At 39.1% G+C, this 20,850-nt stretch overlaps 1 protein-coding gene across 1 annotated transcript; it reads left to right on the top strand.

The window, feature by feature from the left end:
• Positions 1 to 926: 926 nt before the first annotated feature.
• Positions 927 to 5,626, top strand: LOC115920932 (G-protein coupled receptor moody-like). The gene is made up of 2 exons (XM_030977720.1): positions 927 to 1,388; positions 4,181 to 5,626. The coding sequence occupies exons 1-2, from the start codon at positions 995 to 997 to the stop codon at positions 4,213 to 4,215; spliced, it is 429 nt and encodes a 142-aa protein (XP_030833580.1). The 5' UTR covers positions 927 to 994; the 3' UTR covers positions 4,216 to 5,626.
• Positions 5,627 to 20,850: the final 15,224 nt, after the last annotated feature.

The following is a 20,850-nucleotide window of genomic DNA, read 5'->3' as shown; positions in this document are numbered from 1 at the left end:
ATATTAGCTTATGCGGCCTTCTTTGTTAATATTACGGTGTTCTGTTTTGTACGTTGATGTATTATTGATTATATGATTTCTTTCATTTTCATAAATATATTTAAACTAGTTTTTAAGAATTGGAAAAGATCATCAAGAGAAATAGAAAAAAAATCAAATCAAATCAATCCAACCTTATCTTTCAATTATCTCCAAAATTAATTCACAGTTTTATCATTTATGCTTTTTCATTATTGCTGAAGACATCCCCCCCCCCATACTAACCATCTGACTCTTCTAAACACAGTATATACTGAATAAAACTGCGTCTTTGACTTGATTTTAGGCCACTATACTATAGCTCAATTAGCTCATATTAATTAAAATTATCATGATATTATCAATTCTGTATTATCTTTAACAGGTCATAATAAAATAATAATACAAATCTCTTCCAAGTTGAATCTTTTAATGTTTTAGGTGTTTGATATTTATACAGGAAGTTAACGTGAAGAGTTTAAATAGAGTGTATTTGTATACCATCATGACGAATTAATGGGTAATGAAATTTTTTTGTTATCTCCTCCAGTTATGTTTATACCCTATTCTGCCTTGACCATACCTTTATTATATTAATCAATGTATATATTTATTTCCATGACGGAATATTATACACTCTTAGAAAAAGGGGTGCAAAAAGGGTGCAAAATAATGTGATCAGCATAAAATGATCAGCACATTTTTGGGAGAAGCAAGAGTTCGAATCAGGTCAACAAACTTTGGGGTCAGAAGTATCAAAACATGCGCGTAAAGATCCGACTCATGTGGTGTGCATGTGAACATTTTCTAGTGCGGAAATAATTTGGCAAAGTTATGCGTGCAAATGAGCGCGCTTTGAATAGCCATTCTCGCTTCATTTTCCGTTCAAGGCAGTCGATTGTTTTTCCGTTCAAGGCAGTCGATTGTTTTAGAGCTGCAAAAAATAAAAAATAAAAAAAATAAAAAAAATAGCGAAATGGGAAAGAGAAAGACCAATGAGTGCGCCAATGGCGGTGCTAATGCCCAGCAGAAAAGACAGAGAACAGCTGAAAAGAGTCGGAAGGGCACTAGGGCCAGCTCAATTAGCAAGAAAACTAACAATTCAGCGCAAACTCCGGCCAGCAGTTGCTCAGCCACAAGCATCAACGGACGGGCGAGGCGCCGTCGTCAGGCAAGCAGCACAGAGAGGGCATGGGCAGTGCAGTCTCGGCCGCTAACAGTAGACAGCGGAGTAGGCCTACCTGAAGCGATCCCGGCATTACCGGCAGCAGGCATCCCACCAGCAATTTCGAGCACCCCACCACCACCAGCAGCAGCCCTGAATACCCAACCATCACAGCCGGGATCACAGTTGCAGTTACAGTCAACAGGTGAGGTACGGATAGATCTAGATCTTGATCTACCCACTAGTACTAATGCTACTTCAACCGAAGTTAGATCTATGGCTAATTGCACAGCAATTAGTGCTGGGGTCGGTACGACAAGCCCCAGGCCACACAGAGGGGCAGACAATAGTCACATAACAGGGGCGAACCCACTTTTAACTTCGTTCCCTACAATCGTGCCCCATGTTGACTTGGAGTCGGGGAATCAAGGGCATGTCTCAAGAGGCATTCAATATAGATCTAGGCCATTCGGAAGTCAGTATGATAATAACAGCAGACCTAGCTACACAGGTATCGGTAATTCATCGGTACCACATACCGAGCATAGGTCCGGGTTCGCAGTAAATGACTCCCCGCCCCAATCCCCACTACGGCCAGTTGGAGATAGACTAGGCTCGGCCATTCCCAATAACATTAGGGAGAAAATATGGAAAGGCGAGTATGTGGATTTTAATGTGTTAGTGCATGCCCAAGAGGTGACAGCACACACACAGTGGGAAGCTAGAGACGAACAAAGGACGAATTTGGCAATGACTCAGGAAGAAGGGAGATTGGTATTGAAACCTGTCAGCGCGACATCCAAGAATAAGATTGCAACCATAGAGTTGTGGACTAATGCATTTCTTGTGTATGCTAGCATTGTTTTGGAAGCAAATTTGAATTGCGCACAAGACTTACTGAAATACTGCCACCTTATTCGATCTGCTGCTTCGCGCTATTATGAGTATGGGTGGAGAGATTATGATATCGAATTTCGTCACCGCTACCACAAGAAAGGTGGATCTTGGGCAGGTATAGATGGAGAATTGTGGCTCCTTCATGTAGTGGGAGGGGGACCTCCTCGGGGAGTTCGTGGCCAAGACCGTCCACTCGGGCGATCGGCCCCATGGTCCAACAGGAGGGAATATGGAAGCGAACATATAACCCTAGCACTAGCCAAACACAGGGCAAGGGTAGGCTTGTGCCCCCCAGGTCACCCAATTTTCGCAGTGGAATCTGTAACGAATTCAACTTCAGGTCAGGGGCTTGTAGCCGGAAAGATTGTAGGTACGGGCACAAGTGTTCCCTGTGTGGAGCAAGTGGCCACGGCAAGGTTTTCTGCCCAAACAATCAATCCAACTCAAAAGCCCCCAAACCCAAAGCTCAGTAAGGAAAAGGCAATTCCTAGGAGACAGATAGAACACACAAAAAATAGAAATCAGGACAGGCTTGAAGGTGAAATACACAGTAACAGTAGAGATGTACAGATTACAGGACAGGTTATATCCTTGGGGAAGTCACCCATTAAAATAAAGAGCCTACAACAATTGTTAAAAAGCTACCCAAATGAGCGAGCAGCCAGGTTTTTGGAAAGTGGTTTCACAGAAGGATTTTGTTTGAATTATACTGGCCCTCGCATGCCAGTAGACTTACCCAACCTAAAATCAGCAGAAAATAACAAGGACATTACACAAGAGAAGATACGGAAGGAGATTAAGCTAGGGCGATACATAGGTCCCTTTGAGTCCAGGCCACTAAAAAATTTGAGAACTAACCCAATTGGCCTGGTGCCAAAGAAATCCCCGGGGGATTATCGATTAATCAATCATTTATCATACCCGCCTGGATACTCTGTGAATGATTTTATTGCAGATGAGCATTGTAAAGTGGAATATACTAGATTTGATACAGCGGTTGAGATGGTCGCCGAGGCTGGAATGGGAGCTGACTTGGCTAAGGAGGATATTAAGTCCGCCTTTCGATTGTTGCCTATGCACCCGAAAGATTTTGAGGTGTTAGGGGTCAAATTTGAGGGGAAATATTATCTCGACAAATGCTTGCCCATGGGGGTCAGATGTGCTCCAGCGTATTTCGAGACCTTTTCCACATTCATAGAATATTGTGTTCGGGAGCGAAGTGGCTCAAACGGGATTATACACTATGTTGATGACTTATTGTGTGTTAGTTCAATAGAGCACAGGGGCGTGTCATGCCTCGAGATGGTACAAGTTCTCAAAGGAATCTGTGAGGAGTTAGGGGTTCCTTTAGCGGCAGAGATATCCGAGGGGCCTACCAAAAGATTGACATTTCTCGGGTTAGAACTTGACTCTGTGTTAATGCAGGTTCGAGTTCCACATGATAAGCTTACTGAGGTTAGGCGCAAGATTAAGAAGATGTTGTCACACAAATATGTAACAGTTAAGGAGATCCAATCAGTCATTGGGTCACTGAACTTTATTAGTCGGGCTGTGCGACCAGGAAGGGCATTCTTACGCCGGTTGATAGACCTAATAAAGGGAGAGAAGACTAGTTCTAAGCCACTGTCCATTTCGGAGGGTGCTCAGCTAGACTTGAGAGCATGGCTGGAGTTCATAGAGTATTATAATGGCGTAACAGTAATTACACAGGAAAGGTGGGTAAATAGTAGAGAAATGAGCCTCTACACAGATGCAAGTGGAGAAATAGGCTTTGGCGGCTACTTCGGAGGCAAATGGTTCAATGGGAAATGGTCTTCACGGGAAATAATCACTGGTACTTCCATAGCATGGAAAGAGATGGTACCTATTGTACTTGCAGTGTCAATATGGGGAGATGAGCTAAAGAACAAGAAAGTTGTCGTGTACACAGACAACATGTCAGTGATGTATGCAATAAACAAACAGACATCATCGTGTACAAAAATCATGGCTTTGGTGAGATCGTTCGTCTTGGTGTGTCTGAGGCAAAATATCTTGTTTAAGGCAGTTCATGTACACACATATGATAATGGTATTGCGGACTCCCTTTCCCGATTCCAGATGTACCGATTTCGCAAGCTGGCGCCGTTGGCTGAAGAAAGGGCCTCACCAATACCGCCTGGAATATTACAGACCTAGCAAAAGAAACACAGAGGCTGCTGGGACAATCTCTAGGGGAAGGATCTCAGCGCGTGTATCAGAGGGCAGTGGATTCTTTTCAGGAATTTCGGTTGAATCACCAGTTGAATCCTTCTTGGCCGGCATCAGTAAAACAGGTCATGGCATTTATTGCCCAACTTTCTATCAGTGGGAAAGCACCCACGACAATCACAGTGCATGTTGCAGCCCTAGCGTATTTACATAACATGCATGGTTGGGCTGATCCCACAAAACATTTTTTGATTAGGAAAATGCAAGAAGGTAGTAGAAGAGACAAATGTTGTGTAGATACTAGAAGACCCATCACATGGGAGCTAATGCGACAACTGTTGCCAAACCTAGCATATGTATGTTTTTCACGATACGAAGCAATCATGTTCAAGGCAGCGTACTTACTAGCATTCTTTGGTTTCCTGAGAATAGGGGAGTTCACCATCCGAGGGAAGGGTGATGATACAAGGAAGGCGTTGAATATCACAAATGTACAATTAGGCCGAGGCATTCCTGAAACTTTACTGTTACAAATCCGATTTTCTAAGACAGACCAATATGGGAAATCTACCACTTTGAGGATTAACGCAAACCGGGTAGAGGGGGTATGCCCAGTACAGGCCATGAAATCATATTTACAAGCAAGGCCACAGGTAGAGGGTCTACTATTCTGTCATGAGAATGGCTCCCCCCTTACAAGGTACCAGTTCAGTGCAGTCCTGAAAAAGAACATTCAGCAAATTGGGGCGAATGTTAGTCGGTATGGGACTCACTCTTTCTGAATTGGGGCAGCTACCACAGCTGCCTTGAATGGTGTGCCACCAGAACAAATTAGGAAGATGGGTAGGTGGCGCAGTGAAGTTTATTTGCGCTATATAAGATAAGTTACATTTACTCCATACTAAGTACTAGGGAGTTATTACAATTATGAAAATAAAGCTCACAAGAAAATTTTATATTTTGTTCTTCCCAAATATATGAACATGTTACTTTCGGGAGTTTAACTATTTTATTTCAGGACGAGTACGCAACCGAGTCTGGATAGTGGGGGACAGTATCGTAAGAAGGGCCAAAGAGCGAGCCACTGCACAGAACCGCCTGCACTTGGGAGCAGAGAAGGGTGCAGTACAGTGGCATGGTCAAGGAGGTGCTACTCTCCAGGACCTCCCCCGAATGGTCACAAATAGGTTGAATTACAACGCACCACCTGCACTGGCGATCGTTCACCTGGGAACAAACGACTTGGGTCAGAGAGATGCATGCCGTTGCAGAATCGCAATCGATACAGCAATTCAAACTCTACGAGCAAGAATGCCAGGAACCCACATAGCCTGGTCTGGTATTCTTCCAAGATTGTTTTACTACGGTAGCAGACCAGGCCCAACATCACAAGAGGCAATGGATGGTGTGCGGAAGTCACTTAACAAATTCGCAAAGAGGAGAATCTCCCAGATGGTGAACACATCAATGATAGTGCACAATATAGATACCAAAGAGCACAGTCTGTTCCATAGGGATGGAATTCATCTCTCAGATGTGGGCTCGGACATGCTCATCGATAAATTCGAATCTGCAGCCAAGGACACTGGCCTTCTCTGAACAGATTCAGCCTAATGTCAATAGTATTCTATGAAAACCTAAAGTGAGCGACAAAAGTCAATTAGTTGAATTGAGTTATATTTGGGTTATTCCATGAGGTTGGGTTTGAAAATATAAGATGATATCCAGGTAACGGGAGGCATGAGAAATACTATTACACACTGAAAAGTAATTCAGTCGTGGAAGATTCTGATACATTGAATATATAACTCTGTACTGTCAAGTCATGCTTGTTTCAATAAGTAATCTATAAAAGATATATACTGTGACACAAATACTGTGACACAGTGCGCATGTAAAAGGGTGATGTATGATTCGTCAATGTAAATGTATTTTGGCTTTGTTTATATTATGAGGTGGAAATGTTTTGATTCTGAATCTGGAAAATCTGAAGTCACATGGCATTACATTATAATTGTCTAGTGATAAGGGAGCCTGAGTCTGCTGGCAAGGACTGGAGTCAGTAAGACTTGGTCGCACTAAATGTTTCAGGAACCAGTGGGCCATAGGGGAATTTTCCCGACTACGAAATGTAGCTAGCTCGACGGATCTTTAAGTCCGATCACAATAGCCGGTTTTGCCCCTATCTTTCCTCGCGCAGCAGGAGTAGCTCCAAACAGTTTAGAATGCAAATGCATTAACACCTCAACATGAAATGTATAGTTACCCAACTTTAATGCATGACACAAGTGTAGAAGTGAACGGCAATGAGCATAGTTCATATGATGACATCATAGGTGTATGGTTAAATAGGTCAGGATGAATACCTACAGCAACCGGGGGAGAAAGTAGGAGATCTCAAGAGATCTGTATAGAAGCTGAATCTAGTTTAAAAAAAAATAATAATAATAAATTAATTAATTAATCACAAAAAAAAAAAAAAAAAAAAAAGGTATTGGGTGGAGGTTTGAATTTTATATAATTTAATTTGAACACGCGGGACTGCCAATATCTTTGGCCAAGCAGGCCGGGATGCGCGTCCGCGTTTAGGAGTGATGAGGGGGACAGGAACCCCAATAAGAGGGGGATATCAGCGGGAGTTACTATCCTGCTGGTGGATCACGTTCAGAGCCCCATGAATTGGGGGGGGGGGGGGGCTACCGGGAGGAGCTACTATCCTTTCTGGTGATCACGTGACCAGAGATCCTCAGGATTATTCTGAAAAATTAATTCTCACAGTTTGATATTGCAGATAGGATTATATTACATGTATTTTGGTTTTGAGTTTCGCAGAATTATGTTCCTGAGTTTTCATGTTCGTACATAGCAATTTGCATCATGTATGTGTATTGGTATTACAGGCAGATATTGCCTATTTTAAATGTTAACGCCTTGAAGCGGAAATAAATGTCGAGCAATTGCAATTCATGTTCGTACAGTTGCTTTCTTCACAAAATAATGTGATCAGCATAAACTGATCAGCACATTTTTGAGAGAAGCAAGAGTTCGAATCAGGTCAACAAACTTTGGGGCCAGAAGTATCAAAACATGCGAGTAAAGATCCGACTCATGTGGTGTGCATGTGAACATTTTCTAGTGCGGAAATAATTTGGCAAAGTTATGCGTGCAAATGAGCGCGCTTTGAATAGCCATTCTCGCTTCATTTTCCGTTCAAGGCAGTCGATTGTTTCCCCCCCACCCATTCCCAAGTGACTATTTAGGGTTCACACGTTACGAGGTTGTGTAACAACGAATGAGGAATAGTTAGTGGGGGGTTGTTACTCAGACATGTTTGAAACAGTTAAAGACAATGATGTATTATGGTTGTTAAGGGGACATGATCTATGCACACATTCTGCTCCAAGGCCAAAGATTGGGGAGCGAGGTAGTTGCAAATTCTTGTACATTAAGGTGGATTTAATTGGGCATGTCTGAAAATAGGAAATAGTCATAACCTTCTCCATAACTTGGTACATAGTTCAAGCCTTAGTCCCGAGTCAAGAACCACAAAGGATTTAAGCTGGTGTTATGTTGGAGTGATATATATCAGGGCAGAGGTCACAGTGGTTATGTTGCCTGCACTGGCTATAGCCTGCCTTAAGGTTAGGTGGTTAGGAGAAAGGTTTGGGGCAGGTACTTTGGCACAGGAATAGTATTAACATTACAAGGTGGCAAAGTTCAGATATGGAGATACTGGGCGTGGAGGTTATGCTGCATATTGTGTATTGTTTAGCTTTGATCATGCAGTTAGTTGGAGGGCCGGGCAGGAAGTGCCCAGGGTAGGATGTATGTGTATTTAGCACTATGTTAGTGTAAACACTTTGAGTAAGGTTCTGGTGGTCTTGAAGTCTTAAACTGAGTCTATTACATTTTATTAGTGACACCCTGTTAAGGTTGGGAGGTTGGGCTGCACGGGGAGTTAATCCTGTTCACAGGTCATTGTCACACATCGTTTTTAGGTTGGGAGGTTGGGCTGCACGGACAGTTAAATCTTGTAGTTATCTACAGGACTTTTTCACATGATTTACGGATAGGAGGTTGGGCTGCATGGACAGTTAAATCCTGTATTTATCTACAGGTCATTTTCACATGATTTACGGATGGGAGGTTGGGCTGCATGGAGAACTTAATCCTGTGTTTAATTACAGGCCATTATCACATGTCTTACGGTTGGGAGGCTGGGCCGCACGGAGATTTTAATCCTGTGTGTCAAGTTACAGGTCATTGTGACGTGTTGTTTTATGGTTGGGAGGTTGGGGTGATTGGAGAGATCGATCACGAGTATACATGTAATTATCGTTATATGTATGTTTTTGTAGATGTTTTCAAGGTTAGAGAATACATATTCATTCAGAGAACAAGGATGGTAGTTTAAGTCAGTTACGGTATAGAGGTTTGAATTGTATATAATTTAATTTGAACACGCGGGCCTGCCAATATCTTTGGCCAAGCAGGCCGGGATGCGCGTCCGCGTTTAGGAGTGATGAGGGGGACAGGAACCCCAATAAGAGGGGGATATCAGCGGGAGTTACTATCCTGCTGGTGGATCACGTTCAGAGCCCCATGAATTGGGGGGGGGGGGGGGGCTACCGGGAGGAGCTACTATCCTTTCTGGTGATCACGTGACCAGAGATCCTCAGGATTATTCTGAAAAATTAATTCTCACAGTTTGATATTGCAGATAGGATTATATTACATGTATTTTGGTTTTGAGTTTCGCAGAATTATGTTCCTGAGTTTTCATGTTCGTACATAGCAATTTGCATCATGTATGTGTATTGGTATTACAGGCAGATATTGCCTATTTTAAATGTTAACGCCTTGAAGCGGAAATAAATGTCGAGCAATTGCAATTCATGTTCGTACAGTTGCTTTCTTTACAAAATAAGAGTTTGCATCCTTTACATGAAAAAGAACGCTATTGAAGGAAAAGGGGTTCAAAAAAGGGTGCAATATAAGATTTTGCACCCTTCCCACAAAAATGAACCCTATCGACCAAAAAAAGGTGCAAAATAAAATGTTGCATATTGCATGCATATTCATGATTACTTTACACGTGTTCACAAAAAAATACATTTATCATGATGTGTTAATCAAATTATGACAATGCACATCAATTTTTGTGATTTGTATTTTCCTTCGGCAATCATTAACCAGTAGATTATTTTGTCTGATCATGTTACAATTACATTCACGTTTTAGCAATAGATATATTGAATATATGATTACTAACCAAGAAACAACATGCATGTTTAATATGTATTTGTGTACGAGCAAATGTCACGAGTACTCCTCGAGTATGGGTGCAGGATTGCACCTTTTAAAGGGTGCAGGATTGAACCCCTAAAGGTGCTGTTATTGCATCGGTTTGCACCCCTAATGGAGCAGTATAGAATCATTAAGGGTACTAACATGTCTCCTAAAAGGTGCAATCTGACAACCTCTCAAAGGGTGCAGGATTGAACCCTTAAAGGTGCTGCTAGTGTTGCATCGGTTTGTACCCCTAAAGGTGCAGGAATGAACCATAAAGGGTACTATTTCCCCTAAAAGGTTCAATCTGACACCCTCTCAAAGGGTGCAGGATTGAACCCTTAAAGGTGCTGCTAGTGTTGCATCGGTTTGCATCCCGAAAGGTGCATACTTGCACCATTTTTTCTTAGTGTGTACAGGAATGAATTGTAAAAAAAAGATAACAATCTTTTGATTCCATTTACATACACGTGATCGTTTCTGAAATTGTAATATTCTTGATACATGAGATAAATGAATGGTGCTCATGAAATATTAAATGTTTGTGTATAAATCTGCCTAAGGTCATTCACCGGATGCTTTAGTACAAGAAGATATCGCATTTTCATGTTATACAGTGATCTGCCATTATCTTTACTATTGATTTTTTTTTTCTGCCTCCCCTTCTTCATCTACCTCTTACTCTTCATGTTCTACTTATTCATCATATTCAACTACTTTTGCTACCTCTTCTTCCTCTTCCCATTCTTTTTCTTTGTTATCGTATTTGTTTTCTTATTCTTTGTTATCTTCCTCCTCTTGTCATTATTATTCCTATTTTTCTTTCTTCGTCATCATTGTCTCCGTTGTCCTCTCATGTTTCTTATTCCTTCGCTCCTTGTTCTTCCCCTTCTGTGTATTTATGTATTTACGTGTTCGTGTTTTGAATATCTTAGTACTGTTGTCGCGCAGCACATAATGCCCACGGTGTCATTGTTATTCAAATTATCGTAAATGTATGAATACTTATACTTTACAGTTTTAAGTTTAGTTTTGAGCAATATTGTGGTCACTGGAGAGCGACAACTGGGTCACCCCGATGACCAGTGACTATATATATATATATATATATATATATATATAGGCCTATTTGTTAACTTATCATTGTTAATACAGCTACATACAATGCAGAAACTGAAGTAGAATTTAATAATGTTTACTAAGATTGTAAATATTTCATCATATCTGTTGTGACAAATAAAAAGAAATAATGTCGTCCTATTGTTACTGTAACTATCCTGTATCTTCAAATGTATTTTCACTGAATGATGAAGTTATCATAATTGAGACATAAAATTGCTTAATTATTATGCATTCTTATTATATTTAATATCAAATAAACGTGTACATTTTATTATGTTAGAAAAAAAAATCGAATTACAAATTAACCACGTACAGCATTTCCCTTTAAACTCATATACTCCAAAACAGTATTCATACAGTATGTTGTGGGTGTGTTATAGCGTAGTTTGGCGTTGTTTGTTTGCCACTAATCTAATTGATGACGCATAAATATCACTTTAAAAATTTAATTTTAATTTGAAATGTTTGTTTGTTTGTTTGATTGATTTTATTTCTGCGTTCAAAAATATACAAATTCATATTCAAAGTACAAAATTTCGAACAATAACAAATACAATGAATACAATGTTTACAAAAGTAATTAAATGAAAAATCATGTTCAATTATATCATTCGATAAACATGTACGAAGCATACAATAACATAAGAAATATGAAATATTTTCAATAAATTAGAGAGGTAATTTGGAACGCAGGAGACCGCCATCGTGAGCGGTTAGGCTGGAGATGGATGGCGGCCTCGTAAAAAGAATTGGCGACATAACTCTCTTCGAAAAACTGAGTGACCAAGAGGGTGCGGTGCAAGTGCAGGTGCAGTGAGCAGTTGCATGATAAAGAATAAATAAGTCACGGTTTTGTTATACTAATTTAGAGAGGGGGAGCGTATGATTGTATTATTTGTCGTTTAAGTGTAGCTTTTAAGGAGTAGATGGTTGAACAAGACTTTATGTTGTCGGGTAAATCATTCCAAATGTCCGGGCCAGAATGTCTAACAGATTTGTGTGTTATTGATAATTTGGGGTTTGTAAGATGGAAGTTTCCAGATATGCGAGTAGAGTATGAATGAACGGAATTATTAAACCTAAACATGTTATCAAAGGATGGTGGAAGCAGATTATTAATGTACTTAAACATAATAACTGCTACTTGAGTAGTGTTCAGATCGAAAATTTTTAGTGTTTTAAGTTTATAGAATAAAGGATCAGTGTGAGCTAAGAAATGCGAACCTGTACAAATACGTATGGCTTTCTTTTGCAGTTTGAAAATAGAATTGATTTTTGTCGAACCACAATTTGCCCATACACTATTACAATATGTTATATACGGGAGAACTAGCGAATTATATAGTAGGAATAAGGTTGCATGGGGTAGAAGAAACTTTAACTTGGAGATTATTCCAATACTTTTGGAAATGCACATTGTAACTTGGTGTAAATGATCATTCCAAGTCAAGGTTTCATCTATAAGAACACCCAAAAACTTGGAATTAGTTTTCTTCTCTAGTAGCATACCATCGATTTTAATATATATAGGTGTTTCTGTATTATGAGAATGATGTTTAAAATACATGAAATGAGTCTTTTTTGTATTAAGTGAAAGTTTATTGGATTTAAACCAATCTGATACTTTGTTAATTTCATAATTCAAAGTATTGTTTAACGAATTAAGGTCTTTATGGGAATAAAAGATATTTGTATCATCGGCAAATAAGATAAAAGAAAGAAGGGGGGATGTATTGATAATATCATTTACATAAAGAAGAAATAACAGTGGACCTAAGATGGAGCCTTGAGGAACACCGCATTGAATTAAAAGAGGATCAGAATCATAACTATTAAATGTAACATATTGTCTTCTGTTTGTTAAATAATCTTTAAACCATAAGAGTGGCTGACCCCGAATTCCGTAATGACTGAGTTTGGAGAGTAGAATAGCGTGATTGAGCGTATCAAATGCTTTACTCAAGTCACAGAATATACCTATAACATGCTCTTTGTTAGCTATGGCACTTGTAATTTTGTCATAAATTTGAATTAATGCTAAGTCAGTTGAGTAATTTTTTCTGAAGCCATATTGATTTGAATTGAGTATTTTGTGTTTAGTGATAAATTTGTGTAGCCTATTATGAACGATCTTTTCTAAGACTTTAGATATACTTGGGAGTAGGGAAATTGGACGATAGTTACTAATTTCGTGAGGATCATCTTTTTTGAGAATGGGGTTGACTTTAGCTAGTTTTAATAAATCAGGGAAAACACCTTGCGATAACGAGTGATTAAATATGTGAGTTAAAGGCTTTGCAAGTGGATACATTATTTCTTTTAGGAGAGACATACTTATTTTATCAAAACCGTGCGATTTTGAGTTGTTAAGAGATTGGGTAATGTTAATAATTTCGCTAGGATTTGTCGGATTTAAAAAGAGGGACTCTTGGTTTTGATTGGAAAGATAGTCTTTAAAGTGTGCGTGAGTTCTATTAATTTTGCTGGCGAGTTCTGGGCCGATATTCGTAAAAAATGAATTAAATGAATTTGCATGAAGACTAGGATCATGTATTTTAGTGCCATTTAATGTGATATTATCCGTGGGTGGGGGATTCGTTTTTTTTCCCATTACCTCTTTGATAATTTTCCAAGTTGCAGTTGTGTTTGAACTGGCCTTTTTTATTTTATTAGAAAAATGCAATCTACGGGATGTACGGATAAGTTTTGTTAATTTGTTTCGATAAATTTTATATGTGTTTAGGTTAGTGTCAGTTGGATTGTGTAAATGTAATTTGTAGAGGCGATTGCGTGTTTGTATTGATTTCAATAAACCTTTAGTTATCCAAGGATTCCTGGGTTTATTTCGCTTATTACTCATTTTGCCTAAAGGAATATTCTTTTCATAATAATATTGCAATTTGTTACTAAAATGTTTATATGCAGTATTGACATCATTTACACTATATACCTCAGCCCATCCCTCGAAAAATAAATCCTGTTTCAGCAATTCTATATTACGTTTGGATTCTTTGCGATATATAAGCTCATCAAATGATTTACGGCCAGATAGTTTGCATTCACAAGTTAAAAATATGGGTAGGTGATCCGACACTTCAGAACACAATATTCCACCGATGGTTTTGTTGTTATGTACGTTTGAAAAAATATTGTCAATCTGAGTTGATGAATGTGGATTTATTCTGGTGGGTTTATTAATAATCGAAAAAAAGCCGTATGAATGCATCAACTGCATACAATTGGTTGAGTTACTGTTATCAGATGAGGGTGAGAAGTTGATATTAAAGTCACCAAGGATAAAATTGTGTTTATTTTCATCCCCTATTTTATGAAGATAAAAATCCAGTTCGTCACAGAATAAATCACAATTAGAATCAGGGGGTCTATAAATCAAACCTATGATGACGTTTTTGGCATTTGAGTTATTAATTTCGATAAATAAAGATTCAGCTTGTGTTAGTTTAATATCTGAACGGATTTTGAAGTTTATGTTTTGTGTAATATAAAACGCAACACCGCCACCTCTTCTTCCTTTGCGGTCCGCCCTAATCAACTTATAATTAGGCAAATTGAACATATCTGGAGAATTCTGATGTAACCAAGTCTCACTTATTCCAATGACGGAAAATGCAAAATTATTTAAAGAGTGTAAAAGGTTTTCAACGTATTCGAAATTTTTGTTCAGACTTCTGGAGTTTATATGTAAAAGTGAAATATTGTCTGGTTTGTAAGAAAATGAATTTTTGAATTCTTGGGGTGTGTAGTATTTGCTCTCGTTTATATCGTCGACAAGAATATCGGGAGTGTGCGCGTGCGAATTCATTTAACGATACGTATTATGTAAAGTACCGAAAATTTGGAGGATGAACAACTGCATGTGTGATGCTGGTGCGTTTGTGTGTGTACGAAGTGCAAGTGTGCGGGTAACTTCAAAATATAACACAAATAAAAATACAATAAGACCCATCTTGGTCACAGTTACAATAATTGCTTAGGAGCAACAGAGCGGAGCCCGACCGCCCGAGTAAAGGGTGTATTTTTGACACGCAAAATAGAGGGGCTGGGAAGAAACAAAATGCTTGATAACAATAATGACAAATCGGAGTACGATTATTAAATGGCAAAGAGGGATTTGACATTCCCGCTCATCAAAACTAGTTCAGTCTATAACAATGGATTTTGTGATTGACACAGGAGTTTTGCAAAACAAAGAGATTTGTTGTGCGGAGGAGAAAAATGTATGCATGTTAAAGCAGACTCTGAGATGATGCTTAATAGCAATAACGTCATTTCGGAGTACAATAATATTAAATGGCAAAGAGGGTTTTGACATTCCCGCTCAAAAAACAAAAAAAAGTTCAGTCAATTACAATATAACAGATAGACTCAAATTTTTGGAATGCTATACAGATAATAATTATTGATAAAGAGTGAGGACTTCGGTCTTGATAATACCAGTCGTCAAGATCAAAGGATAACGAATACTTGTCTCAAGCCCATTTGAGGGTAAAGAATACATTCCTGCATGATACAAAGTTCTACTGCATGTCCCCTGGAAGGAATACAATCATGACAATTTAGGATTAGTGACAACCGTACAATTCTTTCAAGATTCAAATGCTTTACCCATTTGGACAATCGAATTTTCCATCATGATAATTGTCACATAAAAAAACCAAAAAAATAAAAATAAACAAATAAATTGAGTTTTGAGAAGAAAGTTAGGCTTGTCAAACAATGGACCCATCGCACCCATGCGTCGAGTATTTCTGAGATAGAGCACCACTGCGGACCAACATGAAGATTGGTCAGCCGTGGCGCGGAGAAGCCACGCCCAAACGTTAGACACATGTGAACGATAAGTCCATGTATTTGTTACATTTTAATAAGCCCATCATATACGAATCGCGTGACTGACACGGGTGTTTTGCAAATCAAAGAGATTCGTTGTGCAGATGAGAAATATTCATGCATGCTAAAGCAGACCATGACATAATGTTTGATAGCATGACAATTCGGAGTACAATTATTAAGTGGCAAAGAGGGTTTTGACATGAATTCCCGGTCATCAAAACAATTTCAGTCAACCACAATAAAACAGATGGATCCAAAACAGTTGAACGCTATACAAATAATTATTGATAAAGGGTGAGGAATTCGTTCTTGACAATCCCAGTGATCAAGATCAAAGGTTAATACAAATTTGTCTACGACCCTGAGGCCAGTGGAGGGTAAGCTATACATTCCTGCATGATACAAAATGGAGCTGCATGACCCCCGAAAGGTCATGACAATTTGAGATTAGTGACAACAATACAATTCTCTCAAGATTCAAAAGCTTTACACATTTAATGTGGTTTTGAAAAGAAAGTTAGGCTGGTCAAACAATGGACCCATCGCACCCATGCGTCGAGTATTTCTGAGATAGAGCACCACTGCGGACCAACATGAAGATTGGTCAGCCGTGGCGCGGAGAAGCCACGCCCAAACGTTAGACACATGCGAACGATAAGTCCATGTATTTGTTACATTTTAATAAGCCAATCATATACGAATCGCGTGACTGACACGGGTGTTTTGCAAATCAAAGAGATTCGTTGTGGTTTTGAAAAGAAAGTTAGGCTGGTCAAACAATGGACCCATCGCACCCATGCGTCGAGTATTTCTGAGATCTAGAGCACCACTGCGGACCAACATGAAGATTGGTCAGCCGTGGCGCGGAGAAGCCACGCCCAAACGTTAGACACATGCGAACGATAAGTCCATGTATTTGTTACATTTTAATAAGCCCATCATATACGAATCGCGTGACTGACACGGGTGTTTTGCAAATCAAAGAGATTCGTTGTGCAGATGAGAAATATTCATGCATGCTAAAGCAGACCATGACATAATGTTTGATAGCATGACAATTCGGAGTACAATTATTAAGTGGCAAAGAGGGTTTTGACATGAATTCCCGGTCATCAAAACAATTTCAGTCAACCACAATAAAACAGATGGATCCAAAACAGTTGAACGCTATACAAATAATTATTGATAAAGGGTGAGGAATTCGTTCTTGACAATCCCAGTGATCAAGATCAAAGGTTAATACAAATTTGTCTACGACCCTGAGGCCAGTGGAGGGTAAGCTATACATTCCTGCATGATACAAAATGGAGCTGCATGACCCCCGAAAGGTCATGACAATTTGAGATTAGTGACAACAATACAATTCTCTCAAGATTCAAAAGCTTTACACATTTAATGTGGTTTTGAAAAGAAAGTTAGGCTGGTCAAACAATGGACCCATCGCACCCATGCGTCGAGTATTTCTGAGATAGAGCACCACTGCGGACCAACATGAAGATTGGTCAGCCGTGGCGCGGAGAAGCCACGCCCAAACGTTAGACACATGCGAACGATAAGTCCATGTATTTGTTACATTTTAATAAGCCAATCATATACGAATCGCGTGACTGACACGGGTGTTTTGCAAATCAAAGAGATTCGTTGTGGTTTTGAAAAGAAAGTTAGGCTGGTCAAACAATGGACCCATCGCACCCATGCGTCGAGTATTTCTGAGATCTAGAGCACCACTGCGGACCAACATGAAGATTGGTCAGCCGTGGCGCGGAGAAGCCACGCCCAAACGTTAGACACATGCGAACGATAAGTCCATGTATTTGTTACATTTTAATAAGCCCATCATATACGAATCGCGTGACTGACACGGGTGTTTTGCAAATCAAAGAGATTCGTTGTGCAGAGAAATATTCATGCATGCTCAAGCAGACTATGACATAATGTTTGATAGCATGACAATTCGGAGTACAATTATTAAGTGGCAAAGAGGGTTTTGACATGAATTCCCGGTCATCAAAACAATTTCAGTCAACCACAATAAAACAGATGGATCCAAAACAGTTGAACGCTATACAGATAATTATTGATAAAGGGTGAGGAATTCGTTCTTGACAATCCCAGTAATCAAGATCAAAGGTTAATACAAATTTGTCTACGACCCCGAGGCCAGTGGAGGGTAAGCTATACATTCCTGCATGATACAAAATGGAGCTGCATGACCCCCGAAAGGTCATGACAATTTGAGATTAGTGACAACAATACAATTCTCTTAAGATTCAAAAGCTTTACACATTTAATGCGGTTTTGAAAAGAAACTTAGGCTGGTCAAACAATGGACCCATCGCACCCATGCGTCGAGTATTTCTGAGATAGAGCACCACTGCGGACCAACATGAAGATTGGTCAGCCGTGGCGCGGAGAAGCCACGCCCAAACGTTAGACACATGTGAACGATAAGCCCATGTATTTGTTACATTTTAATAAGCCCATCATATACGAATCGCGTGACTGACACGGGTGTTTTGCAATTCAAAGAGATTCGTTGTGCAGATGAGAAATATTCATGCATGCTAAAGCAGACTATGACATAATGTTTGATAGCATGACAATTCGGAGTACAATTATTAAGTGGCAAAGAGGGTTTTGACATGAATTCCCGGTCATCAAAACAATTTCAGTCAACCACAATAAAACAGATGGATCCAAAACAGTTGAACGCTATACAGATAATTATTGATAAAGGGTGAGGAATTCGTTCTTGACAATCCCAGTAATCAAGATCAAAGGTTAATACAAATTTGTCTACGACCCCGAGGCCAGTGGAGGGTAAGCTATACATTCCTGCATGATACAAAATGGAGCTGCATGACCCCCGAAAGGTCATGACAATTTGAGATTAGTGACAACAATACAATTCTCTTAAGATTCAAAAGCTTAACACATTTAATGCGGTTTTGAAAAGAAAGTTAGGCTGGTCAAACAATGGACCCATCGCACCCATGCGTCGAGTATTTCTGAGATAGAGCACCACTGCGGACCAACATGAAGATTGGTCGGCCGTGGCGCGGAGAAGCCACGCCCAAACGTTAGACACATGTGAACGATAAGCCCATGTATTTGTTACATTTTAATAAGCCCATCATATACGAATCGCGTGACTGACACGGGTGTTTTGCAAAACTAAGAGATTCGTTGTGCAGACGAAAAATATTCGTGCATGCTAAAGCAGACCATGACATAATGCTTGATAGCAATGACAATTCGGAGTACAATTATTAAGTGGCAAAGAGGGTTTTGACATGAATTCCCGGTCATCAAAACAAGTTCAGTCAACTACAATAAAACAGATGGACCCAAAACAATTGAATGCTATACAGATAATAATTATTGACCCAGAGTTAGGAGTTCGTTCTTGACAAACCCAGTAATCAAGATCAAAGGTTGATAACAAAAAAACATTTAAAAAAAAACTTGTCTCCAGCCCCCAGCCCAGTGGAGGGTATGCAATAAATTCCTGTATGATTTAAAAAAAAAAAAAAATGTTACCGTATGACTCCTGAAAGGTATACAATCATGACAATTTAGTATTCGTGACAACGTTTAATTCTTCCAGGGTTCGACTGCTTTACGTATTTGGACAATCGAATTTTCCAAAATTTTCCAGAATTTTCCAGTCACAAAAAAGTAAAACACGCACACAAAAAACATCCTTTCTTTTTCTTTTTTTAAATGCAGATTTGAAATGAAGGTTAGGCTGCTCAATTAATGAACCCGTCGCTCAAAGCGTCAATTATCTTTGTGATAGGGCGTCACAGCGGACCGATGTGAGGATCGGTCAGCCGTGGCGCGGAAAAGCCGCGCCCTGTTCCAACGTAACACGCACTTGAACGACGAGCCCAAATATTTGATACAGTTTGATAAGCGTTTCATACAAATATAGGCTTTGTGATTGATACAGGTGACCCTGCAAAACAAAGATTTTCTTTAAACCTTTCTGTCGGCATGCAAATTTAACCATAATTGGGTGACATTAATGGTCTAGTATGCAATGATTCCCATGGTCGGTTACCCGTTCAGATACATGTATTTAAGTCCAAGGGTTTATATATTGCTTTAACGACTATATTCAAGGTTAATGTTGCTGTAAATGGAACAATCTAACGTGGAAATATGCTGTAAAAGAGAGGGGTTAACACGAATCAAAATCCTGTCACAAAAAGCTTCCATAATTCAAAGCAAGATGTACTTTGACACAAATACTTGCCCATAACCCAACGGGGGTGGGGGTGGGGGTGGGGAGGGGTTGGAAAATATGTAACTTCTAACCTGCGAATTAAGTGACGTCCAAGGGTCCATGGTTAGATGGTAGCTTTATCGGCCATGTACTACTCTACGGTCTATAGGGTGGTCTATACCCCATGAGAAAAAAGGTGGGCGGGGCCAAAAATATACAGAGCTACATGTACATTCTTAGTTATAAATATATCCTGCGGTGGACTGCGAATTGAATGATGTTTATAATCAGGTTTTACCACTGGAAATTGCAGTAATAATATAATGTAATACCTCCAACATTTGGTAAAGAGTTTGGAGTTGGCAAATGCTTGGGTTTAAACTTTCCATTCATCAAGTACAGCGATGGGAAATACATGCCTCCAACCTAACGGGTGTACTTTTCGTTGATCTCTAGGGTTTTAACAGTATTATTTTTTTTTTCTTTCTTTCTTTCTTTTTCCCCTTTTTTTCTTCACACGTTACATGAAATGGCTTCCTGTAAATATATCGACCAAATTCATGGTTTTTGTAACAAAAAATATGAAAAAAGGAAGCACTTTAGTTTTATCTTAGAGCATAAGCAAAAATCAGAGTCCTGATTACAAAATTGCTTCAGAAATTCAAAATTCAAAACAAAGATTTACTTTTCATGTATTATTGTTATTTCTAAGCAAGGCATTTGAAACTCGATGCAAGCAATGTACAGTGATATTAAAGTGACATAGAATATAATTATAAGTATGATTCATAAACTTCTCGTTTACTTTACTCACTTATATCAAATTTCGTTTTTCGGACCTCAAATTAAAAGATGAATAATTGTTTGTGTCACCTGGTAAAATGTAATCTTTTGATTGCAATAAATGTATAAACTAAATATATATTAACTCTCAGAAAAATACATTAATTTTCAAGAAATGATTCACACTTAAAACTATCGAGTATTTTTTTTTTCATTTTGTTATAAGGGTATTATGTATCCATCCGACTCTGGAACTTGTCTCGGTTGATAGTTTTGCACATTTTGAATTGACCATGGTGTCTTT

Source organism: Strongylocentrotus purpuratus, unplaced genomic scaffold (assembly GCF_000002235.5).
Source record: "Strongylocentrotus purpuratus isolate Spur 01 unplaced genomic scaffold, Spur_5.0 spur5_scaffold_1, whole genome shotgun sequence".
Taxonomy (NCBI): domain Eukaryota; kingdom Metazoa; phylum Echinodermata; class Echinoidea; order Camarodonta; family Strongylocentrotidae; genus Strongylocentrotus; species Strongylocentrotus purpuratus.
Note: the sequence above shows the minus strand (reverse complement) of the source record. Positions and strands in the feature narration are given on the sequence as shown.